Source organism: Staurois parvus, unplaced genomic scaffold (assembly GCF_062004578.1).
Source record: "Staurois parvus isolate SC_StPar_1 unplaced genomic scaffold, SC_StPar_1.0 ptg000375l, whole genome shotgun sequence".
NCBI classification, from domain to species: domain Eukaryota; kingdom Metazoa; phylum Chordata; class Amphibia; order Anura; family Ranidae; genus Staurois; species Staurois parvus.
Window position 1 is genome coordinate 426,349 of NW_028318171.1, and position 26,721 is coordinate 453,069.

At 41.1% G+C, this 26,721-nt stretch overlaps 1 protein-coding gene across 1 annotated transcript in view; it reads right to left on the reverse strand.

Annotated features, from left to right (window-relative positions):
• Positions 1-1,986: 1,986 nt before the first annotated feature.
• The window catches only part of LOC149456118 (transcription factor ETV7-like), a 49,889-nt gene continuing 25,154 nt past the window's right edge, over positions 1,987-26,721 (reverse strand). Inside the window, exons 2-8 of the mRNA XM_089685406.1 lie at positions 24,857-24,986; positions 21,593-21,757; positions 16,769-16,888; positions 13,484-13,639; positions 8,132-8,274; positions 4,570-4,670; positions 1,987-2,631 (exon numbers count right to left, since the gene is read on the reverse strand). Coding sequence (XP_089541532.1) covers positions 2,508-2,631; positions 4,570-4,670; positions 8,132-8,274; positions 13,484-13,639; positions 16,769-16,888; positions 21,593-21,757; positions 24,857-24,986 — 939 coding nt within the window. The 3' untranslated portion in view covers positions 1,987-2,507. The remainder of the gene's footprint in view (positions 2,632-4,569; positions 4,671-8,131; positions 8,275-13,483; positions 13,640-16,768; positions 16,889-21,592; positions 21,758-24,856; positions 24,987-26,721) is intronic.

The following is a 26,721-nucleotide window of genomic DNA, read 5'->3' on the forward strand; positions in this document are numbered from 1 at the left end:
GTTGGCCTAACAGGTCTGCACATACCTCCAACATATTCAAAATTTTGTAGACAGCCCATGCGCAAAATTTTGTAGGCAACCCAACCTCCTCCAACCAACTTCAAACCTCAAGTTCAGGAATCAAGCTGAGCCATCCATGCTCACTAACCAAGAGTAGAAGTAAGAGCCACTACACACCGGATAAATCAAAAGCATCTGCGTTTCTTGTAGAAACTGTCCACAAACATGGTAATGACAGATCCCACCTTAGCACCGCAACCTCTAACACTTTTCACCAAATCAGAGTTTAGAGTATTCCCCTGAGAGATGTCAGACTATGCATCAGAATTACAATAAAAACATTGTGAAATTAAGAAGCTATAAAAAGTTCAACAGAAAAAGATATCTATATAAATATATGTATAATAGATCCCTATTTTTTACACTGTATATAAAACCTTACATTTATTACACCATAAATTAAGAGCATATCAATATCAATAAAGAAATTATTTAAATAATACATTTTCAATATTAAACCCTGTATGTAGGTGAAGACAATGATCATATAGTAAAAATTTGTGTGGAAAAATGTATATTGAAAAAATATGATAAAGTATAGAAAAGTAAAACATGGAGCGGGGAACATGGGGTGTAATGGGTTGAAAAGGAAGGAAGGGGGGGGATGAGGAAAGGGGAAGGAGGGGAAGAAGAAAAAGGCTGCAAAAGGTCCTATGGCAGGGACTGTCATTAAAGGAAACAAACAGAAACACCCACGCTAGTAAATATATAGTGTAAAAAGTGTAAAACACCTATTGAATACTAAGCATAGCTGCTGTCATAGAACAACTGTATGTTGCAACCAAATCAAAACAAATATAGACAGCGCTCTCACCAAATTGTATGATTTATACATATAGGTTCATAAAAGTCCAATAATGAAACCTGCGTGACAATTGTGTAACAATGTTTGCTCCACTTTACCAATATATACCGTACTCACCAGAATTAATTGAAAGTTAAAACACGCCTGTTGTGATATACACCTCCAAGGATGATAACAGTGCCACTGTAATGAAGGAACCATATGCAATCAATCAGGTAAGTAGGCATGCATACGATCCAGCCAGCAGTATCAATGGCTACTTACCTGATTGATTGTATATGGTTCCTGCATTAAAGTGGCACTGTTCCCATCCTTGGAAGCAGTGTCGGGACAAGGTCATCCAGCACTCAGGGCAACTATGCCAATCTGCACTGCTGCCAATCATGATGTGCATGCTTAGGGCATTCTACACCCAGCAGTCATTCGCTTGTCAAAATCACCGTGCAGCTCAGTTTTAAAACTGGGCACATGCTTGTGTTGATGGCTCTCTCCTCCACTCCTGGCTCTCTCCTGGACACTTCTCCACTTGGCAGTGCAGGCTGTGCTCTCTCTCCCCCCTCCTCCATCCTGCTACTGCAGCTCCTGTGTGTCTGTGAACACCACCACCTGCTTTTTAATACAGGAGCGCTGCACTGTCGAGAAGGAGGAGGGGGAGTGAGAACACAACCTGTACCCTGTCCCAGCTCTTTCCATCCTTTCCTTGCTGCTACCAGTGCTGGGCTGACAGGAGTAGTGATGTAATTGTCACTACTCCTGTCACCCTTGTAACAGAAGTAAAGCACCCCATCCCTACAGTAAACCATTACACCCAGGACAGCCGCCACTCCCGCCCGCCCGCGTCTCATCCTGGCCCTGCTTGGAGGTGTATATCACAACAGATGTGTTTTGACTTTCTTGTACAAACAAGGAGTCAATTAATTCTGGTGAGTGCAGTATATTTTGGCACGTAGTGAATTGGAGCACACATTGTTACAAGCTTGTCACGCTGTGGGAATTTTGGAACATTAGGTTTCATTATTGGACTTTTATGGACTTATCAGTATAAATCATACATTTTCGTGTGAGCGCTGCCTATATTTCTTTTAACAAGGACTGTCATTGCCATGTTTGTGGACAATTTCTACAATAATCGTGGACACTTGTGGTATATCCAGTGTGCGGTGGCTCTTTATTTTACTCTTGATGACAATGCTGCTGCTAATCAAGAGGTAAAAGCTTAACTCTGTCAACCTTTAACAGGACATGCTTTTACTGCCAGGATCTCTAGGTATGTAAATTTGCAATGAAAAACACAAAAATTATTTGCTTAAGAAAACTGTAAACAGTAAGGAATGATAGCAAACATACTGAATAGCAGATTTTGGGTTTACGTGCACTTGAAGGTTTCTTAAGAACTCAACAGACATTACAATATAATATAAAATAAAATATATGACATATTAATTCCCACTGTCTTCAGTCCTTCTCCTTAGAACAGAAGTTTCTATAGAACTGGATACACTTGCTGAATGCCTGGAAAAACTATAGGTCTCTGAGGAGGAATAGCCATTTGTATATAGCCTATACAGTCATATGTTACATATTAAACTTAATAGTTAACATAATTTACAAAATTACAACCACACTCATATAATGCAAAATCTCATGGTGAAATTGCAAACCCATCCTCATTAGACTCTAATACATCACTAGAATCCAATGCATCATCAGCTTCCAACTGCTGTAGTTTCTCCGATGTTAATTTCTCCTTGGGTGACCTGAGAAACCTGCAAATACACAGTTCCAAAAACAATTATGATGTGCAAATGCATTATACGATTGAATACAATTGTATTGATCAACCAATCCTACATCAAGTTCAGTAGCAAAGTTAATGGATAGATTTACCTTTGCTGCATTCTATACTGCATTGAATTGAAACCTCAAGATTTGTGTGGGTAAGGACTTATTTGATTCTACAGACAGCTTCAAAACATTTGTTTAACAGTCATACAAAGTAGAAGAAATCTTATTCAATTTACTAAAGATTAGTTCACACAACTAGAAAATCCGACAAATAATCGTTCACATCTTTTGTGTCCTCATCTCATGTTGAAAAAGATAATGCCTAAAATGGTACAACATTTCTTGAACACCTGAGGACAACTTCCCACATAAAGTATTTAGCTATGGTCTGCCTAGCCAATGGTCATACTTTGTTTTATATGCAGACTTGCACATTCCATTTTTTTAGAACAAATACTATACTAATTAAAGGAAAATCAGATGTTATAATAACTAATGAGAAAAAGTTTCAAATATGTTCCTTCAGATATTTTTGTCTGCAGTCCATATCAACTCTTGAACACAGTATACTGACGCATATAAAATTGAATGATCATTCCAAATACAGATATTTTCATCTGATTTTCTAACTACAATTTCCCATGTTTTAGCAGCTTTCTGAGTATTTCTATACAGAGTACCTAATAGGTGGTGAAGCAATCTTATTAGACATTGCAGTGGCAGTTAGCAGGGCTTAGCCATGAGGTCAGAGAGTAATTGGCAGATTTGGATTTTTTTAGTGTATATGTTTTAAAACTGATTTGTTATATATTGTTTTTACTATTTATATAAGTTATTTGTTATGGAAAGCAGTATTTGATACATGGTGCACCCTAACAGAATACACTAAGCATTAGGGCTCGTTTACACTGGTGTGCTTAATGTGCGTTTTCTAGGGTACATTCTATCTTTTGTGAATGAGTAGGGAAACTACGTACCCCTTACTCATTCATAAAAGGGGAAGCCAGGAGCTGCCCCCCCCCCCTTATTGTTAAAGAATTCTAAGAAGCCCACTGGCCAAAAACTGCCACAACTACTGGGCCAGGGTTGTGTGGGAGGAAGAGGCTCTTGTACTCCTCAGCAAGAAACAAGGGGACAAAGTACCCCCCCCCCCATGTTGAGGGCATGTGGCCTGGTTTGGTTTAGGAGGGAAAGTGCACACTCAACCCCCCCCATACCTGCAAGACTGCATGCTTGGATTAGGGTCTGGTATAGATTGTGGGGCTTACCTCATGCCGTTTTCTTTTTTTTTTTTTTGGCATAGGGTCCCCCCCAAAGCGCCAGGCATGGATTGTGGGTAGACCACCGCAACCTTTTTATTTTCACTGACAGACTCCTTTCTTCCCACTCTGCTGACAGCAGGGATGTCATTGATTGTTAGGATGGCTGCTGGTGCTCGCTCCTTAACATCCAATGACATTGGACCTGTTGTTGTAGCAGAATACATTTTGGTCCAAATTTATGAAGAAGTTATATATAATTTTTTTTTTATTGGACATGTTTTATAACAGAAAGTAGAAAATATTTTTCCCCCAAAATTTAGTAATTTTGTGCAATACAATGAGATAGATTTTCATTATATCATTACTATGCCCTGGACATTCCTATAAACATATACTATAATATTATTATCATATTTATCATGCATCTTCCAGTATTATGCCCTCTTGCAATATCATGTAACACAATGTGCTTTTTATTATGTATGCAACTGATATGTTACACGAGGTTATTGAAAAAAGGGAGATAATCCATAATAAATGGTAAGCCGGGAGCCCCTAATTTCACTATATTTTGTTTCTGATGCTGTGTAATATGTTTGCCATGTGATAAAGCAGTACAACATCTGACTAGAACATGAACAAAAAGTTTATTATTACCTAAAAGTTAGTTTCTGTCCAAATTCTTTTTTTAAAAGATTGATTTTGTAATACTGTCTCATAGCTCTTGACATCTTCTCATAGGTCATGTTTGGACGATTCTGCATGAAAACATATTGCAAAGTTACACTGCTGAATGGGCACCAATAACTATAGTCCCCAAGATACAGTTATTTATTAACAAAACTTGCAACACTATTAGCTATACGTGTATCTTTGCATGCTGGTAACAGTCTAAGGACTTTTAGCATTACACTGCCAACACTAAATATAACTATATGCTATTCAGAGGCCAAAATGTTATAATAAACAGGAAAATGTGCATTAATGTGCATTTGGTATCAAAGAGATGGATGCCACCAGAGCTTTGTGATGCTGTTCCCCTTGCATCTTGGGATCTACTCCAATAGTGTGCATCTGTATGCGCTGCTGTGTTGTGGCTTTGCTTGACAACTGTCAGTGTGTACATGTGTGCCTGAGATCAAAACAGTCATAAGGAAAGATAGAAATAATAATAATAGAAAATTAAGAAATAATAGAGAATTCAGAAAAAAAATATTGCAAAGGCAGAGACAGAAAAAAGAGGAAAAATAGAGAGAGCATTAAAAAGTGTGTGTGGTGGGGTGTGATTTCCTAAGATTAAAAATGGAAGGAAGCAGTAACCAAAGCATATTGTTTTCCTTAAAGCATATCTAAACCCCAAAACAAAAAAAAATATATGTATGTAACACCCTCCTATTTCCCCCTGCTCTGAGGCTTTTGGAGGAGGGCCCTGGAGGCAGTGGGTGGATCTGAGGAGTGGTTGGTTGCACTTTTGAGGGACTTTAGCCAATCCCCAACAGAAAGCTTGGCAAGGGGATGGACTCCCTTAAAACTGTTGGAGCCTTCTCAATAGCACGAGTGTGGTGGTGGTAGAGGAGTTAGAAGCAGGAAGATATGAGGCTGGAGAAGGAAGGCTACCAGGAGGCCTAGTGGGATGGAGCCTGCCTGCGAGCCTGGAGCTGGAAAGAAGGAAAACTCAGACTCACTGGCCCCCTGAGAGAGGACCACCTGTATAGCAGGGAAGGAGCAGCCAAGCTGATAGGCCTGGTAGCAGTAGCCATTCTACAAGTGGTACAGAAGAGGATCTGAGTGAATACACCCACACCCCCTAGGTGAAGAGGGGAAGGAGCACTCTGCTTGGAAACCAGATTAGCCCTCTGCTAGTCACTGTGCACCTTATTTAACTAGTTGCACACAAAGGACACAGGTGCTTCAGGGTTGTGTGCAGCCAAAGGAAAGGCCTGCCCACCACCCAGGAAAACAAAGGAAGCAGCAATGCAGTTGTGCAGTCTGGGAAAGAACAGAGACTGCTGAGATTAGCAAGGACTTGTGGGAGATATAGTCCCAAGGCATACTTTACCTGTGCTGCACAGTGTTTTGGAACTACAAGTCCCAGAAAGACCAGGGATCTGCAGAGAAGGAAAAGGCAGAGCATTCCTGAGCTAGGGGCAGTCTTTGCGAGGACATTGTGAAATACACAGTGCAGCAGGCTATCTACTAGACAATTACCACGGTGTGCTGGAGTCCTGGCATACCTGCAATACTGTTACGTTTACATCTTCTGGGTATTGATTCCCATGTGTTGCATTAATACAGATTCCCTCCCCAGCCTTGGTGTGTTGGGGGTGTGGCAATGGTGGGAAGATCATCAGCGGCTAATTCAGGGGTAAGCACTATAGACCAGCAAACACAAATGCTCCTGCGCTTGGGGACGGACTCGATCCAGGCTACAACCACAATAAGAATGTCCTGGAACATGCACACCTTGCTGCCCTCAAATGGACCGGGGGAATACAAATATACTGAATGAGGAAAGAACAAAGAGAGGGCCTAGTGCATTACCATAAAAAATGTTTAATAAGAAATAAAATAGGTGTTGTACTCACAAACGAGAATAAAGTGAAGGCACATCATAAAAGAACAGCTGGGTCAACACCGCGCTGAGTAACAGTCCGCAATGGGAAGTGTAGACATCATATAGGCTGACGCGTTTTGAGGACTTGCCTCTTCCTCAGAGCCGCTCTGAGGGAGAGGCAAGTCCTTGAAATGCGTCAGCCTATTGGATGTCTACACTCCCCATTGCGGACTGTTACTCAGCGCGGTGTTGACCCAGCTGTTCTTTTATGACATGCCTTGACTTTATTCTCGTTTGTGAGTACAACACCTATTTTATTTCTTATTAAACATTTTTTATGCTAATGCACTAGGCCTGTAAGCACTATAGACCTGATCCAACCAATAAGTTTGTTACTTTACAATTTCCTTTTACAGATCAAGTTGTGCAGCAAAAGTGGCAGTTAGAGAGTTAAGAGAAACCATTTAACACTGACAGGCGTGCTTACAATTGTCAGCTTTTGTTCATTTATTTAGAACTTTTATCACAAAAGAAAAAAAAAGTCTATAGCTTCTAAAAAGGTTTTAGCTTTAGTTGGGCTTTAATTTGTTAGTCACCTATCTAAATCTATTTGTCCAGTTGTGCAGCAAAAGTGGCAGTTAGAGAGCTAAGAGAAACCATTTAACACTGACAGGTGTGCTTACAATGGTCAGCTTTTGCTCATTTATGTTAAACATTTATCCCAAAAGAAAAAAAAAGTCCACAGCTTCTAAAAAGGTTTTAGCTTTAGTTGGGCTTTAATTTGTTAGTCACCTATCTAAATCTATTTGTCCAGTTGTGCAGCAAAAGTGGCAGTTAGAGAGCTAAGAGAAACCATTTAACACTGACAGGTGTGCTTACAATGGTCAGCTTTTGCTCATTTATGTTGAACATTTATCCCAAAAGAAAAAAAAAGTCTACAGCTTCTAAAAAGGTTTTAGCTTTAGTTGGGCTTTAATTTGTTAGTCACCTATCTAAATCTATTAGTCCATCTAATACTACCCTCTCCAAATGTTGCTGTCGAAAAGGTGGCTACATTGCTCCTCTAGAGATCAAATGGAGGAGTGGGCGTAGCCCCCGTAAGATAGGAGGTGTGTTCCTGGCCAGAACACTGTAAAAATAAAGGGAAAAAAGGGTAAAGAAAAGAGAACAAATCTAGCCACCACATCTAAGAACTGGCAAGCTGCAACATATTACATTTTTTTTTTGTGTTTAGATACGCTTTAGTTTTGTATTGCTCAGCTGGAGCTACAAAGATATCTTTACTAGCAAATGTGATGTGATGTGTCACTGCTGGCACAATCACAATGATAACTTCAGTCATATTCTCAGTGAGGCAAGACAAGAAAGAATACTACCTCTGTGCGAAAGCTTGGTGACAAGAGGTTTGTCCCACTCTGTTAGACCTTATAGTATATAAATATTATCTATAAAGTATAAATTACGTTATACTGTGGTACAGCAGAATACTTTTAAATCCTCTATGCACTAAAAAACAAAATCAGCAAAACTCAATAAAACAGATCCAGATCGCTCACTGCGTGGAAGCTCAAATATTTTGGTTGATGAATGAGTAAAGGCAGATGGGAATGACAGAGTCAGAGGTAGATATATATAATTTTCATGAGTATACAAAACAGAAAGTACCTTATGGTTTCCCCACAGCGCAGCAAGTTTGTTAGGATCCACCACTCTAAACACTTTCAATTCCTTGTCTTGCCATTTAATGTAGGGTTCATAGCGCTTGTCATCAAGTAGCTGGTACAAATAATCCCACAGCAGTCTACAATCTAAATGCAAAATGTAAATTAATATACTTATTTAAATGTACATATTATTTCCTTTACAGGTAAAAAAAAAGCATGGACAATGAAATGAAAATGGTTTCTCCTGCATTAGCAGACTTACTTGACTAGAGCACTTCCAGTTATTAATACCCTAGATTCCATGTAAAACTATATGTATGGCCAGCGAACAAAAAATCATTTTCTTTTTTTCATGTTAAAAAATGTATTTTAAGCCTGCAAATCACTTAAACCCCCCAAAATATTATATTTTTTAATTAAAGGAGAGAACCTGTATAACGAAAAGGTGATAGCTGCAAATTTTTAGGTTCTGCAACAGTTTTTAAACCCTATATTTTTAGTACACAAACACAACATAATTCCCTTTTTTGGTAAAATAATGACGAGACTGCATTGTGTAAATAAATACCAAATATGTCAGGCATTAAAATTGCATGCAAATATTCATACTTACACAGGTACATAGTTGGTAAGGTCGAATAAAGACACCGGTCCATCCAGTTCAACCTGAATGTGTGTGCTTCTGTGCTTGTGTTTATGTCACTTTCATTCTCTATATCATTTTACATTGTGTTCACTAACAAACACATCTAAAACTTTTTTTAATGTACCTACACTCCCCATTGATACCACCAACTGTGGGAATTCCACATCCTCACCACTCTGACAGTAAAGGACCTCTGTGACCCATGTAAACAAAAGGGTACTGCTCCAAGTGTACATCTATACAGGTTGGTGGCTCTGAGACATTGCTAGGTGCTATAGGTGCTTGCCTCTAGATATACCGTCTTGCCCACTACCACTATGACTCTAACAAACATGGAAGTGCACATCGAAAGACCGCCTGGTCTACGGAGTAACAGATCGCCTTCAGCTTGTCCCCTCCCTAGTCACAATCCTCTTACACATTTCAACAAATCACTGTTTTAGTCGTAGAGTAAGCCCGTGACTAGGTGAAATGCGTTGGAGGCTAAGGAGGGGACAAGCTGAAGCCGATCTGTAACTCCATACACAAGGCAGTCTCCTGGTGTGTGCCTCAGTGTTTATTAGATTCATAATAAAGAACCACTTACGCAGTTTAAGCATGAACTGTTGCTTATCCAACGGCATCGTTTAGCTGCGTGTCTTCTTTAACCACTTGCCTACAGGGCACTTATACCCCCTTCCTCCCAGGCCAATTTCCAGCTTTCAGTGCTGTCGCACTTTGAATGACAATTGCGCGGTCATGCAACACTGTACCCATATGAAATTTTTATCATTTTTTTGTGACAGAGCTTTATTTTAGTGGTATTTAATCACTTCTGGGTTTTTTATTTTTTCTTAAACAAACCAAAAACCACTGAAAATTTTGAAAAAAAAATAGTTTTTTCTTAGTTTTTGTTATAAAATTTTGTAAATAAGTGATTTTTCTCCTTCACTGATGTACGCTAATGAGGCTGTAGTGATGGGCACTGATGGACACTGATAGGTGGCACTGATGGGCACTGATGAGCAGGCACTGGTAGGTGGCACTGATGGGCATTGACAGGCATCACTGATGGGCACTGAAAGGCAGCACTGATAGGTGGCACTGATAGGCGGCACTGACTGGCACTGGTAGGCGGCACTGACTGGCACTGATAGGCGGCACTGATGCGCACTGATAGGCGGCACTGACTGGCACTGATAAGTGGCACTGGCTGGCACTGATAGGTGGCACTGATTGGCAGCACTGATAGGTGGCACTGATTGGCATTGATAGGTGGCACTGACTGGCACTGATGGGTGACACTGAAGGGCAGCTCAGATGGGCACTGATTTGTGGCATTGATGTGCACTGGTATGCAATGATATGTGGCATTGTGGCACTGTTCAGCTGGCACTGATGGACTCTGACAGGTGTCACTTCTGGGGCCACACTGATCATCAGGGCACACTGATCATCAGTGCCCTGATGATCAGTGTACATGTCCCCTCTGCGGAAAGCTGATTAGCGGCTCTCCTCTCCTCACGAGCTGTCAGCGTGACAGCTCGAGAGAAGAGAAATGCCGATAACCGGCATTTCCCTGTTTACATGTGATCAGCTGTGATTGGACATAGCTGATCACATGACCGAGCCGACATCTTCGGCTCTTTCCGTGATTGGTGATCCCCTGTGTCCGAGGGACACAGAGCACCGCCGATCGCCGCGCTGCGCGATCCCTAAACCGCGCATGCGAGGTGAGAATGGCAGGACGTCATATGATGTCCTATCAGAACGAGAGAACCACCTTGCGCCCCTCATTGGACTATATGGCGGGCGGGAGGTGGTTAAAGAACTTAGTTTAAATAGTTTCCTGCCAACATTCAAAGAGTGGTATATTGTGATCATATTCCTTTTTAAGCGTCCTATCTCTATATCATTTATGAGCAAGTTAAACAGAATTGGTCCCAGGACAGAGCCATGGTGTACCCCACTTACCACGCTAGACCATTCAGAAAATATGCTATTATTCCTCACCCTCTGGGTGCGCTCATGCAATCAGTTTCCTATACAGGTACATACAATAACATCAAAGCCAGAAGATCTTCATTTTGTAAAATAAAGTGGCTGTAAGCCCCTGACATGAAAAATTAGCAAAGCATATCCTTCTATAGTGTGTATTTACCACAATTCAAAGCACTCTCTCTGCTGTCTAGTTCCTCTGCTATCTGCATGACTCACTGCTTAAAAGGTTTTTCCAACTCCAATAGATAGAGTGGGACAAGGGAGGGGAGGTATATAGCTCAGCCCTTTTTTCAATATTGGCACCACCTTTGCTTTTCCCTAATCAGCTGGTACCCTTCAAGTCAGCAAGCTGTCTTTAAAACTTAAGAATAATAGTTTGACTATAACATGTTGCTAATTTATTCACATTAAGGTCTTTTTTGAATGCTGGCTTCTGTCAGCTACAAGGGTACTTTCAATATACTGTTATTAAACTTACTATCTCGTTTATTATATCCTCCCTTTTCATTCATATGAACTGAGATGAATAATGTATTTACTACAGTTGTCTTCTCCCTATCACTTGTGGCTAGCTTCCCCTGGTCATCTTTTATGGGGCCTAGATGTTCTAACCTAGATTTTTTACTATTAATACATTTGAAAACCTTTTGGGGATTTTGTTACTTTCCTCCACAATGTGTCTCTCATAATCTATTTTAGCTGCCCTGAATGAGCTCTTCCTATTTCATGCTTTGTAGTTTGGAGAACAGATGGTGACCCTTCAGCCTTATATTTTTAAAGGCCAGTTTGTTTTCATTTATATGCCTTTTTTACATCAGCTTGTAGCCACCTGTTTTTTTTTCTAATTTATATGCCTTTTTACATCAGCATTTAGCCACCTTTTTTTTCCTAATTTATATGCTTTTTTACATCAGCATTTAGTCACCCAGCTTTTGTTCTTCTATATTTGTTGTCCCTTGGAATTCATGGACAAATGCCTTTGTTTAATATGTACTTAAAGCACATTTTTTCAGTGTTCTTTGTTACAATAATTTGACCCCATTTAGTGTCATGTAGTATGGAGAACAGCTTAGTAAAGTTGGGTATTCAAAATTACCGTAAGTGTTCTACCCTCATGTCTCCTTTTCCTATAATTTATGGTGAATGTAACTACTCTGTGATCACTGTTTCCTAAATGATCCTTTACTTCCACATTTGTGATCAGTGCTGCTTTGTTTGTAATTAGTACACTGTAAGTCCAGCAGAGTATTTTTCCTAGTTGGGGCTTCCACCATTTGACTCCTAAAATTGTCCTGCATTACATGCAATAAATGACAAGCCTTAGTTGAGTGTGTAGTTCCGTCTGCCAAATCAATATAAAGATAGCCCCCCACCATCTCTAATTGTGAAAGTAGATGTGTCTCCTCCTCCTTCTTAAGACTATGGGGGCTATTAGCATACACACACAAGCAATTTGCCATTTGTTTCAGCCCTTTAAAGATCTAACCACAAAGTGCATCTGCTCACTAGTCCCATTAGCAATGTCATCCCTCACAGTCACTATAAAATCGCTCCTCACATACAGGCACACCCTTACCCTCTCTTCTGCCTACTCTGTTCTTGTCAGACTTTTCAGCCAGGTGATGCTTAAAGTTAACCCTAAATGCTGGCCCTAGAATTACTCCTGTCAATCTGGCATGTGTGGCAATACCCAATGTGAAAAATGTGAATACGTGTGTACGTATTTATATTGTGTAGAGCAATATTTTAAAACACTTTTTATTTATTTATTTTACTAAACTTTATTGCTATCACGAGGTGCCTGAAAAGCCCCCTATGTGATAGCATTTGGCAGGAGACAGGCTCAATTTAATGAAACACCTAGGGTCTATTAGACTCTAGATGGCTTTCCCGCCCTGAACTTCAGCACATGGAACGAAAACTATGCTTGATCTGCTTTTTTCTCTGACCAGATTTACCAGGGCTTGACAGCTCTGACAGAGCAGAGCACTTCTGGGTTCACTCCACAGAGGGGAGATCTGTTCATAGCACCAGTCCCATGAGCAGCAGAGGGTACATTGCCCAGATCATTTATATATTGTGGCCAGGACAAAAGTTAAAAAAAAGCTCATGACTGCAATTGCAGCTGTGAGCTTGTTTGAAGGTGGCAATGTGGGCCATGTCATTGGCAGAAAAAAAAATTAAAGCCCACCTACAGCCAAAAACATTATTTTTTCTTTGGATAAAGTAAGTAAAGCTTAGAACTTTTCTTATGGTTCAATTTCAATCTGAGTCCCCTTTGGAGATAATTTTTTTCTCACTTTCTGTCTTAGTAATAGTAAGTCAGAGGGTATAGAGAACAAAGACTGGTACAAAAATATATATTTTAATACAGTAAGGAAAATTTAAAATCTATATCTGGTTTTTAGTGATGTCTTGATTTTTATGTCCTGTTGATGGCTTTCCCATAATCTCTTGTCCTGAGCCAAGAGGTGTCACTGAGACATGCAGCGAGGGAAAGTACCACTAATGTAGTCACACACACGATACCCCTAATCCAGCCAGTAGAATCCTGACAGGAGTTCTAACCCTTTCCTTTGCTTTTCAAAACTAAAAAAGAATTCATCTGTCTAGAATTGGGCTTTAAGCAACAAAGAAGGCCAAATAAGAAGTTCCAAGTTATGGCAGTTATATGTTAGGGTTTTCATTTCATTTTATCACACCTACAAGTACATCCAGTGTATTCACCTTTTATTTTTCCATCTACGCAGCCTCCTTTTTTTGGAGATTCTTGCTCCTCCTGAATTCTGGGCATTCGCTGGGAAAGATTGAGAGGAGTATCTTGGAGGGTACTGTCTGAAACATCTGTTTCTTTTGTCTTTGTAGGGCATTTTGGAGTTTCAACTGTTGAATAAGCATATTATACTATATTATATTATAATGTGCACGGAAACACCGTAAAATCTTTCTGAAGTACAGTTGTGCTGAAAAGTTTGCATACCCTGGCAGAAATGGTGAGATTTTTGCATTGTTATTGAAAATATCATCATGTCAAAAATAGTTTTTTATATTAGGATAGTGATCATATGAAGCCATTTGTTATCACATAGTTGTTTGGCTCCTTTCTAAATCATAATGATAACAGAAATCACCCAAATGGCCATGATCAAAAGTTTACATACCCTAGAATGTTTGGCCCTGGTACAGACACACAAGGTGATACAAACAGGTTCAATTGGCAATTAAAGGTTAATTTCCCATGTCTGTGGCTTTTTATAATGCAATTAGTGTCTGTGTATAAATAGTTAATGAGTTTGTTAGCTCTCATCTGGATGAACTGAGCAGGCCAGATATTGAGCCATGGGGAGCAGAAAAGAAGTGTCAAAAGATCCGTATAACAAGGTATTAAAACTATATAAAGATAGAAAAGGATATAAAAAGATATCCAAAGCCTCAAATATATATTATTATTACTATTATTATTATACAGGATTTATATAGCGCCAACAGTTTGAGGAGCGCTTTACAAAATTAAGGTAGATATTACAGTTATTATTTTATTATTATTATACAGTATTTATAAAGCGCCAATGGTTCGCTCAGCGCTGTACATTACAAAGGAGGACAGAACATGTGACAGAACAATACCAATACAATGCAAAACATAAGGGGATCAAGGGCCCTGCTCTTTCGAGCTTACAATCTAGGAGGGAGGGGATAGTGGTACAGGAGGAGATAGCTGTGGGGGATGGAGTGGTAGGAAGAGTGGAGGAGGTCGGCAAGTTAGCAGGGGGTGGGGTAGGCTTCCCTGAAGAGATGGGTTTTCAGGGTGCGCCTAAAGGAGAGGAGAGTAGGTGATAATCTGATGGGTTGGGGCAGGGAGTTCCAGAGGATGGGTGACACCCTGGAGGCGGGCATGGGAGAAGGAGACCAGGGAACTAGAGAGAAGGAGGTCTTGTGAGGAGCGGAGTGTGCGTGCTGGGCGGTACTTGGATATTAGGTCAGTGATGAAGTACGGGGCAGTATGGTGGACAGCTTTGTACGTCAGTGTTAGGACTTTGAATTTGATCCGTTGCGCAATCGGAAGCCAGTGGAGGGATTGGCAGAGGGGGGTGGCAGAGATGGAGCGGTTGGAAAGGTGAATGAGTCTGGCAGCCGTATTCAGGATCGACTGAAGCGGGGATAGCCAGCGGCGAGGCAGGCCAGTGAGGAGGGAGTTGCAGTAGTCGAGTCGTGATATGATGAGGGAGTGGATGAGCTGTTTAGTGGTTTCTGGGGTTAGGAACGTGCGTATTTTGGCGATGTTGCGGAGGTGGAGTCTGCATGAGTTTGTTAAAGATTGGACTTGGGGCTGGAAGGATAAGTTGGAGTCCAGAATGACACCAAGTACTCTAGCCTGCGGGGCGGGTTTGATGGTGGCGTTGTTGGATGTGATGGAGAAGTCAATGGGGGGTGGTGTCCAGGCTGGGGGAAGACAAGAAACTCGGATTTGGAGAGGTTCAGTTTAAGGAAGTGGAGCGACATCCAGTCTGATATGTCGCTCAGTAGGTGTGTGATTCGGGCAGAGACCGAGGGGTGAGGTGGGGGGTTGAGAGATAGATTTGTGTGTCGTCGGCATAGAGGTGGTAGTTGAAGCCATGAGAGTGTATGAGTTGGCCAAGGGAGGAGGTGTAGATGGAGAAGAGAAGGGCCCGAGGACAGAGCCTTGAGGGACCCCAACAGAGAGGGGGAGTGAGGGGGAGGTGGTAGCATTATAGGTAACGCTGAAAGAGTGTTGTGACAGGTAGGATGAGAGCCAGGAGAGAGCAGAATCTCTGAGGCCGAGGGAGTGTAGTTTTTTGAGGAGGAGGGGGTGGTCGACTGTGTCGAAGGCCGCAGAGAGGTCAAGGAGTAGGAGCACTGAATAATGGCCATTAGCTTTGGCGGTTAGCAGGTCGTTGGAGAGTTTGAGTAAGGCAGTTTCGGTGTACAATACAATTTTGTGCAAGAGGAAACAGGGCCAGTCAGTACTGTTCAATCACCTATTAAGAAGTGGAAAATTTGAGGATTTCTTGATACCAAGTAAAGGTCAGGTAGAACAAGAAAGATTGCGGCCACAACTACCAGAAGAATTGTTTGGGATACAAAGAAAAACCCACAGGTAACCTCAGAAGAAATATAAGGTGCTCCAGACAAAGATGGTGTGGTTGTCTCAAAGAGCACAGTACAACAATACTTGAACAAAAATGAGCTGCATGGATAAGTTGCCAAAAGGAAGACTTTACTGCACCAATGCCACAAAAATGCCTGGTTACAATATACCCAACAACACTGTGACACGCCTCACCAGGTTTTTTTGTGGCATTGGCCGCAAGTTCAATAGAACCAGTTCAATAGCAACATAGTGAGGTTTGTTTACTAATGTAGTACAAACTGTTTGCTTTGGGAAAAATATGTTAATATTGCTGAATAAATAAAGCTGTCTTCACTTTGATCATGTGCAAAGGAAATATAAGACGTTCACATGCAATTGAATAATTGAAGTCAACACAGCTGCATCTTATTCACTAAGCTAAACAAAGTAAATTCCTTTATTAATCAGTCTACAGTATCCATGCTACATTGAACACTTAGGCCTCATGCACAGTAAGTGTTTTTCTACCTCTCCTAGACGCCTTTCCTACAGGCAGCTGCACTTCCGCAGCAAAACGCTTGTAAACGCGTTTAATGCTTTTAGCTACATCAGTCATTTAAGCGATAATGATTTTAATTGGTCAGAATAATAATTTATTCTGGCCATTGAAATGAATTAACGCTTAAGTGCTAAACGTGTCTAGCGTTTTTTCTCCCTCTAAACGCCACTGAATCTTTACTCCTCTAAATGCCTATGTGTACATGGAAACATTGCCTAACATGCAGGGGCGTTTATGGGCAGGAAAAAAATTGCCAGATGCCCCTAAGAGCAGCTGAAAAATCGTTGTGAAATGTACACTTTAATATATAACACATTCTGTACTAGCAAAAAAAAATACCATTGCCAATGATCTAACTTACTTATGCAAGTCTGTGTATGGAGATGGTTATATTTTCTCATCGTCTGTCTGAAGTCGGGATGACTTGTGAGCCCTTGTCTGTGAGTCTTAATGCATCGTAGCAGCTCAAACAAAACATCACCTAAAATGTAAAAAAAAACAAACAATCATATTTTCATAATTATTTATAGATAGATAGGTATGTATGTATATATATGTATATATATATATATATATATATATATATATATGTATCTAACTGGTTAGCACTTCTGCCTGGCAGTACTAGGGTCGTTGGTTCGAATTCCAACCACGGCACCACCTTCCTGGAGTTTGCATGTTCTCCCTGTGCCTGCGTGGCTTTCCTCCTGTGGAATTTACTCCTGTTTCTTCCCACACTCCAAAGACATGCTGGTAGGTTAATTGGCTCCTGTCTAAATTGGCCCTAATATGTGTATGTATGAATGTGAGTTAGGGACCTTAGAATGTACAATATATATGTAAAGTGCTGTGTAAATTAATGGCACAATATAAGTACCTGAAATAAATAAATATATATATATACAGTATATACATATAATAGACAGAAATATAGAACCTTTTTACTACTTTGGTCCTGATAACAATTGTCCTTTTGCAAATATTCATATATCTGAGTCCTCAGGTTTCTTCTTATTGTAGAGTACTATGTACACGTGTTTATTCCTATCTTTGTGCACCGTCAGCGTGTACATTGTCCATGTAGTGTGCAGGGTGCTGTTTACACTCTTACACTTGTTTACTTTTGGCACATGTGGGGGTTTGGCCTTGCATAGTGTTTTTTGCAGCTATTTTGTAATTTTTCATTTGTTGCTTTGTTGTCCTAAAACATAACTACCGTATTTGCCAGCGTATAAGACGACCCCCTACTTTACCTGTTAAAATATAGGGTTTGAGCTATACTCGCCGTATAAGACTACCCCTCTTCCAACGCACACCAAATAAAAATGAAAAAACATCAGATTTGATTTCAATATGGTATGGTATTCCAATGATGGGGGCTATTCCTCCCACTGACACCAATGATGGGGCATGATTCCTCCCACTGATACCAATGATGAGGCACTACTCCTCCCACTGACACTAATGATGGGGCACTATTTCATCCACTGACACCAATGATGGAGCACTATTCCTCCCCCTGACACCAATGATGGGGCACTATTCCTCCCCCTGACACCAATGATGGGGCACTATTCCTCCCACTGATACCAATGATGGGGCGCTATTCCTCCCACTGATACCAATGATGGGACACTATTCCTCCTACTGACACCAATGATGGTGCCCCATCATTAATGTCAGTGTGTGAGGAATAGTGTCCCATCATTAGTGTCAGTGGGAGGAATAGCGCCCCATCATTGGTGTCAGTGGGAGGAATAGTGTCCCATCATTAGTGTCAGTGGGAGGAATAGTGCCCCATCATTGGTGTCAGTGGGAGGAATAGTGTCCCATCATTAGTGTCAGTGGGAGGAATAGTGCCCCATCATTAGTCAGTGGGAGGAATAGTGCCCCATCATTGGTGTCAGTGGGAAGAATCGTGCCCCATCATTGGTGTCAGTGGGAGGAATAGTGTCCCATCATTAGTGTCAGTGGGAGGAATAGTGCTCCATCATTAGTGTCAGTGGGAGGAATAGTGCTCCATCATTGGTGTCAGTGGGAGGAATAGCGCCCCATCATTGGTATCAGTGGCAGGAATTGCGCCCCATCATTGGTATCAGTGGGAGGAATAGCGCCCCATCATTGTTATCAGTGGGGAGAATAGTGCCCCATCGTTGGTGTCAGTGGGGAGGAGGAATAGTGCTCCATGGTTGGTGTCAGTGGGGGAGGAATAGTGCCCCATCATTGGTATCAGTGGGGAGAAAAGTGCCCCATCATTGGTGTCAGTGGGGGAGGAATAGTGCCCCATCGTTGGTGTCAGTGGGGAGGAGGAATAGTGCCCCATCGTTGGTGTCAGTGGGGAGGAGGAATAGTGCCCCATGGTTGGTGTCAGTGGGGGAGGAATTGTGCCCCATTATTGGTGTCAGTGGGGGAGGAATAGTGCCCCATCATTGGTATCAGTGGGGAGAAAAGTGCCCCATCATTGGTGTCAGTGGGGAGGAGGAATAGTGCCCCATCATTGGTGTCAGCGGGGAGGAGGAATAGTGCCCCATCGTTGGTGTCAGTGGGGGAGGAACAGTGCCTCATCGTTGGTGTCAGTGTGGAGGAGGAATAGTGCCCCATCGTTAGTGTCAGTGGGGGAGAGGAGCGGCTGCTCCTTCTTTCAGTTCGGCCGCTTGATTTTCGCGGGGCCGTTCGGCTCCGCCTCCTCGCCGGTGATTGGTCGCCTGTGTGCCTTTCTAGGCTGGCGCCCAATCACCGGTGAGGAGGCGGAGCCGAGCGGGCGGCGGGACCATCGAGCGGCCGAACTGAAAGAAGGAGCAGCCACGCTTCCTGGACCGGATCGTCGTGGGACCGGGACCGGAGCCAGGTAAGGTACAGCAGCCCCTCTGCCCACCCCTGTACTTGGTGTCCGTTGGAGGAGGAGGGGGGGTGGCGCCGCCCCTCGAAAAAGTGCCGCCCTGACACTGGCTCGCCGTATACCGGCGTATAAGACGACCCCTGACTTTTCAAAAGATTTTCACGGGTTGAAAAGCCGTCTTATACGCCGGCAAATACGGTAATTGTTTTATTATGTTTTCTTACTAATTGTGGGTGGTCCATTGGTGATTGCAATGTTCAATGGCGGCCATCTTGTGAGTGCTTTGTTGTTTCCACTTTTTCTGCATTGGCCTTTTTTACCATTTCTATATAACTTTATTTAAAGTAGAATTATATAGAATTATAGACAAAACATTTTTTTTGTCATTTTGAATAGAGTAAGGGAGGGTTATAACCCCTGTCAGTTTATTTTTTTCCATCTGTGTCGCATTGAGCGTATTTACCTTCACTTTCTGTCCCATAGCCAAAGCAGGAAGTGAGAAACTCTCTGCAAATGTCCTTGGGGACCCCCAGGTCAACAGAATTAGTTTCCCCATTGGAACATTTTCCCTCTATTACTTTTCTGAGGACAATCCAAAATTTGTGATTTCTTTTACTTTTGATGATAATGGAAAACAGGACCAATAGAAAAGATGAATCTCCCTAACTGGGGCATAGACTGCAATAAAAACCTCACAGGTGCTTTAATCCTATAAAAATATATAGTGTAACACAACAACGACTGCAACATTAACATGAAATAAAAATAAAAGTCCCAATAAAGTCTCTCAACATAAAACACCACTGTGCAATATGTGAAAGAGAATCACCTGTGCATCCCCATGCAGGTAAATACGGCCCTCCAGGCCTTAGTAGGAATTTAGCAGGATTTTGTAAGTTATGTTGTGGTTTTGTGTGAAAATAAGTATTTTAGTGTTTTTTTTAGTAAAAATAGTGATTTGAAAACCATTTGCGCAACTATTGTGGTGCCTAAAAAAACAGTATCACCTTCTTTTTATTCTACTGGTCATGTGCTTTCACAAAGCATTTGTTTTTTTTGGTCTTTTACAAACTTTGAAAGCTGTAAGTGAAAAACGAAAACCCTCCAGATTCTTTTTGCATACATTCTATTTTCACCATTTTGCAAAAAGGCCCACTTTAAAATTGACAAATATTTGTTAATTATAACTCAATACATCTTACGCTTTTATATTTAGTAGGAATTTAGTAGGAAGTTTGTAAGATTTTATGTGTTTATATCTGCTAATAATGACTTTAGTGTATTTTCAGCAAAAATATTGCTTTGATAAACATTTGCGCAAATATCGTAGTCTTAAAAATCAGTAGCACCTTCTTTTTATTCTACTGGTCATGTACTTTCAGAAAATATATGGTTTGGGGGGTTTTTACAAATTCTGAAAGCTGTAAGTGGAAATGAAAACCTCCAGAATTTTAGAGAGATTTGGTCATTTACATTTTTGCGTACGTTCAATTTTCACCATTTTGCAAAAAGGCGCAATTTAAAATTGATAAATATTTGATTATTATTAACTCAATACAGGTAAAACTTTTTTATTTAGCAGGAAATTTGTAAAAGCTGCTGTGTTTTTATCGGCTAATAATGATTTTAGTGTATTTTCAGCAAAAATATTGCTTTGATAAACATTTGCGCAAATGTCGCAGTCCTAAAAATCAGTAGCACCTTCTTTTTATTCTACTGGTTATTTACTTTCAGAAAATATATGGTTTGGGGGGTCTTTTACAAACTCTGAAAACTGTGAGGTAAAAATGAAAAGCAATGGAAAATTTGCAAAAAATGGTCTGGCCAGCTGGGTTTAAACAAAACAAAAAAACATTATACTCACCTTAATGGATGCAACACTGATCTAGTGCTGCCTCTTTCCACTGCTGGCTCTGCACAGAGAAATGAACGTTCGAATACTACGATTGCTCAGTTCTTCCCACCTTGCTCTGAACAGAGAGCCGGTGGAAGGGACAGGAGGGGCTGGCTCAGGCTCCGGGTGAATCACTAAGAGGCTGAGCCAGGTGCTGCTCCAGGGTTCTGGGTGTATCCTGACCATATGGTTGGGATCTTTTCAGAGTCTGGGCCGACTCTGTGATGTCAGCTGACAGTGGGCTTCAGCGGGTCACAGGAGTGCAGAACTAACTGCACTCCTGTGATCCATAGGAGACGTACGGCCCAAAAAGATTTACATCTCCTTTAATTCAACAAGCTGAAGTTAGAAGCTAATTGGCGACCATGCACAGCTGCAGCAGATTCTGAGTGCCCCAGTTTTAGTAAATCTCCCCCACTGCATGTGATATATCATATCATATGGGGCCTTACCTGAACTTGGTGAGCGGGATTTAAAATCTTCTTTAGTAAGAATGCACAGGGCTCTTCCATTCATAATAAACTTGCTGTCATCTGTTTTACAGAGAGAGTATTCTTCTTCTGCCCATCTTAGCCAGTGGATGACATCCTCTTTACTCCACAGGGATGGATGAATTCCTGAAAATCAAGATTAGACTTAGTAAACTTAGTAAAATGTTTAGGGCCAATAGACTATACTTCTTAATTATTAGTTGATAAGCTTTCAAAATAAAAATCCTGCCTGATTATATAATGTCATATCAAATGAAGTTATGAGTATTATTAATTTCACCTTTCACCATTGGTGTGTACAGGTCCTTCTTTTAACCACTTCAAGTCCGGACACTTTAACCCCATTTCAGTATATGCCAATTTTCAGCTTTCAGCGTGGTCACACTTTGAGTGACAATTAATCAGTTATGCAACATTTATGCAAATAAATAATTTTTCTTCATAAATTTAGGCCAGAATGTATTCTGCTACATTTTGGAAGTAAAAATAACCCAAATCAGTATATATTATTTAGTCTGTGTGAAAGCTATATAATCTACAAACTATGGGATATATATTTAAAAATTGATCACTTTTGACCCTAAAATGCTGGACACTGGTATGACATACGGCAATGATCAGGATGCTGGTATGGGGTATGGCAGTTATCAAGATGCTGGTATGGGGTATGGCGGTGATCGGAATGCTGGTATGGAGTATGGTGGTGATCAGGACACTGGTATGGAGTATGATGGTGATCAGGGTGCTGGTATGGGGTATGGCAGTGATCAGGATGCAGGTATGGCATATAGCAGTGTTCAGGGTGTTGGTATAGGGTATGGTGGTGATCAGGACATTGGTTTGGGGTATGGCAATGATCAGGATGCTGGTATGGCGGTGATCAGGACATTGGTATGGTGTATGGGAGTGTTTTTGTGTGAACTGGAACAAGTGACTAGGGCTGGCTGCATTATGTATTATGAATATACAGGGGCAATGATCAGGGACACTGGGGACAGTGATCAGGGACACTGTGGATTGCTGGCACAGCAGCCTGTGAATGTACAAACAGCCTGACAGGCTGCTGTACACTCATAGGCTGCAGGATCGCTTCTCTCTGCTCTCAGTTTGTTTTGTGGAATAATTTATTCCACAAAACAACTTGTGCAGTATTCTACAATGTATTTGCACTAGGTCTTCAGTGGCTTTTCAACCACTTGCCGCCCAGCCTATGGTCAAATGACAGCCAAGCAAACCTCTCATCCCTCCGGGACGTCCTTCCCGGATCGCAATATGTGGCGAGATCTGTCATCAGCCATGTACTTCGTACACGGCCGATGACAGATCTGTGTACTGGCCCCGTTGCCAGTACCATGTGACCTGCTGTGACCAATCAGAGCAGATCACATTAAAATGATATACAATGGATGGCTTCCAATCATGCCATCCATTGTATGCAAGTGTGTCTAGCTGTGAATGGTCAGAGTGATCACATGCACAGGCTTGCCAAATTACAGCCCATCTGTGTCATGTGATTAGCCATGGTTTTGCTATAAGCAATCAAATTGTGTACAAAAAAAAAAAATACTGATCACTTCCCCAAAGTAGTAAAATGTTACTATGGTAACATTATACTACTTTGGTCTTAGTGTAATATGAATAAAAGAATCTTAAAAAAGAGAAAAACATTTACTTAAAAATACAAAAAATAATAAAAAAAGAAAAAAAATTATCATTTTTTTTTTTCGTACTGTCACCAGTCAGTGTCCCTGATCACCGTCACACCAGTTATATGATGACGCTGTACTGCACTGGTGATAGTATGTAAAAAAAAATTGTTAAAATACTTTTTTTAATTTCTTCATTTTCTGAAAAATTATGACAAAAAAATGACAAAAAACTCACCATGCCTCTTATGAAATACGTCGGACTGTCTACTTTGCAAAAAGGGGTCATTTGGGGGATATCTGTACTGTTCTGACATTTTTGGACCTCAAGAAATTAGATTGGCTGTCAGTACTTCAGGATTGATCAATATTCAGATCTATACCATAGTTTGTGAACTCTATAACTTTCCTACAAACTAAATAATAAATACTGATTTGGGTTATTTTCATGAAAGAAATGTAGCAGAATACATCTTGGCCTAAATTTATGAAGATTTATTATTTATTTTCAAACTTTTATAACAGAAACAAAGAAACGTGTTTTTTTTTCCAAATATTTGGTCTTTTTTTCGTTAATTTAGCAAAAAATAAAAACCCCAGTGGTGATTAAATACTACCTAAAGAAAGCTCTAGTTGTGAACAAAATGATAAAATTTTAGTTTGTGTACAGTGTTGTATGACCACGCAATTGTCATTCAAAGTTTGAGAGCGCTGAAACCTGAAAATTGGCCTGGGCAGGAAGGGGGTAAAATTGCCCGGTATAGAAGTGGCTAATTAAACAATATAGTTTGTGCAATATTTGTGTGAGGGTTTTCAGTACCCCCCCCCCCCACTCCTTCAATTCCCCCTTCTATGCCCTGCTTTAGACCACCCTTTCATGCCCCCCTTTCTTTCCCCTTTTATGCTCTTTCCTTCTCCCCCTTTCACACCCTCCTTTAATACTCACCTTGACCCCATTTTCATGCTCTCCCCTTTCATGCACACTTTCAGTCCCCCCCAACATCATGGCTTTCCTGTTCTCTTTCGCTCCTTTCAAAATGCACTCTCCATCACCCATCCACTAGTGGAGTCATTCCTTGGCATCCAGTGGGGCTTTTCTTTCCTTCTGGGTGGCTTGCTGGAAGGAAATGTAGTTATATGTCACTTCCCCCCCAGCACTGCAATGGAGGAAGGAGAAATGAGCGCGAGGGCCGTGGGACTGCTTTGTGAGTGCACCATTCGCACCACCTTAATGGGACTGGCTGCCCGCAATAACACAAATATTAAGGCTGGCTGTAGTTGCGGTCCTGGCCATCTTAACACTTATATTAGTGTGGCCGGCGACTTTTATTGAGCTATGATGTCAGGGCACCGAATGTTTTATTGGGGCATTAGAGAAACCTGAGGGGCACATGCCCTGCAGCCCAGCCCGCTCCTGGTCGTGACCCACTTTTGGGTCATGACCCAATACTTGAGAATCATGGCTTTAAAGCATTTTATTCCGCATACCTCTAACAATAACCTTTTATATAATTCATATAGGGGTTGTGCTGTATATTTAACCACTAGGATATCCTGAGTTGTATGCGTTTATACTCACTGAGACTTCCAGGCACTTTACATATTACTTCTTCAATAAATGAGCAATGTGACCGGCGATGATCAAGAAGTCGTTGCTGAAACTGTGGCAGTACGGTTAACTTTGTAGAAAGCTTTTTCATTGGTCTGACCTATTGAAATTAGCAATAATTAAATATATTCAATCAAACAGTACATTATTAGTTATTTTTAAAGACGAAGTTTGAAACTCTTTTCAAGAAATCCAGAATATGATCAATACAGTCTTTATATGTATGTAATCTGCAGTTTCTTTACATTCCTTTTTAGAGCTTTTGTACATGGATATTAGTTTGCATCTAAACTGCATTTCTTCCTCAAACAAGTCAAAGTGAATGTGAAAGCAGCTTAAAGCAACAATTAAGCAATCCATGAGCAGCTCAAAGCACCTAGAAATTACTTAGCGCAGCTAAAAACAACCCATAATCTATCTCCAAGTATAACTATAGGCCAAATGTTTTTTCTTTCAGTTTTGGATAGAGTGCAGAGGGATAAGAGTTAATGTCAGTTTTTATTGTTGTTTGTCGCCCCCAACCCTGTTAGGGAGATTCACCCTCTCTATATGTCCTGTTTACCATCATCACCAAGAGTGAAAGTGGTGACCCTGGTGACAACCAGGAATTCCCTTAATGTATTGGCTATGGGACAGGAAGCGAAGGGGAACCTCTCCAATCGGACACAGATGGCAAAAACCTCAGAGGGATTATAACCCTCTCTTAAAAAAAAATTTGCCTTTGGTTCTACTTTAAGCAACTCAGAAGTTAAACACATGCCAAAACAAATGAAAAGCAAGCTAAACACAAAAGCATATGACATCTGACAGTCTGATGCCAATCCTCATAAACACTAAGTGTTTTTTCACTGTGTGCCTTGCAGCTAATGATTGTCGGCTCAGAATAGTGGAAAATAGAAAATAAGAATTTTTAGCATGAATGGAATGTATAAAGTTTGTATTTATTTTAATGGTAAATGGAGTACCAAGATAGCTGCCGTTTCGACCTTCGGCAACGGCGGTGTGATGTCAGCAAGTTGCTGCTCCGGCTGATGCGTTTCGTGCGCACGCACATCTTCATGGGTACGCCCTGCACACGAAACATACTTCATTTACCATTATTTTATCTGTTCCTCCACATGGATTGTCTTTTTTACTTATTACCTAATAAAAATATTATTATAATATTATTATTATACAGTATTTATATAGCGCCAAAGGGTATGCTCAGCACTGTACAGTAGCAAGGGGGACAGAACATGAGACAAGACAGTAACAAAACAGTACATGAGGGGTTTGAGGGCCCTGCTCTTTCGAGCTTACAATCTAGGAGGAAGGGGAAGGTGGTGCAGGAGGAAATGGCTGTGGAGGATGGAGTGGTGGGAGGAGTGGAGGAGGTTAGTTGTTAGGTATATTTAACTATATACAATTTCTGGCTCCTGTGGTGAACTATTCTTCATAGGAGAGGGTCCACCTGCAGTTTGCCCTTGGCTGAGCATTCCATACAGAGGCTTCATTGCTGTTTCCTATATTCAATCGGAAGCCAGTGGAGGGATTGGCAGAGGGGGGTGGCGGAAACGGAGCAGTTGGTAAGGTGAATGAGTCTGGCTGCCGTATTCAGGATCAACTGAAGTGTGGATAGCCTATGGCGTGGCAGGAGGGAGTTGCAGTAATCGAGTCGTGATATGATGAGGGAGTGGATGAGCTGTTTAGTGGTTTCTGGGGTTAGGAAAGCGCAGATTTTGGCGATGTTGCGGAGGTGGAGTCTGCATGAGTTTGTTAATGATTGGACTTGGGGTTGGAAGGATAGGTTGGAGTCCAGAATGACACCAAGTACTCTGGCCTGCGGGGCGGAC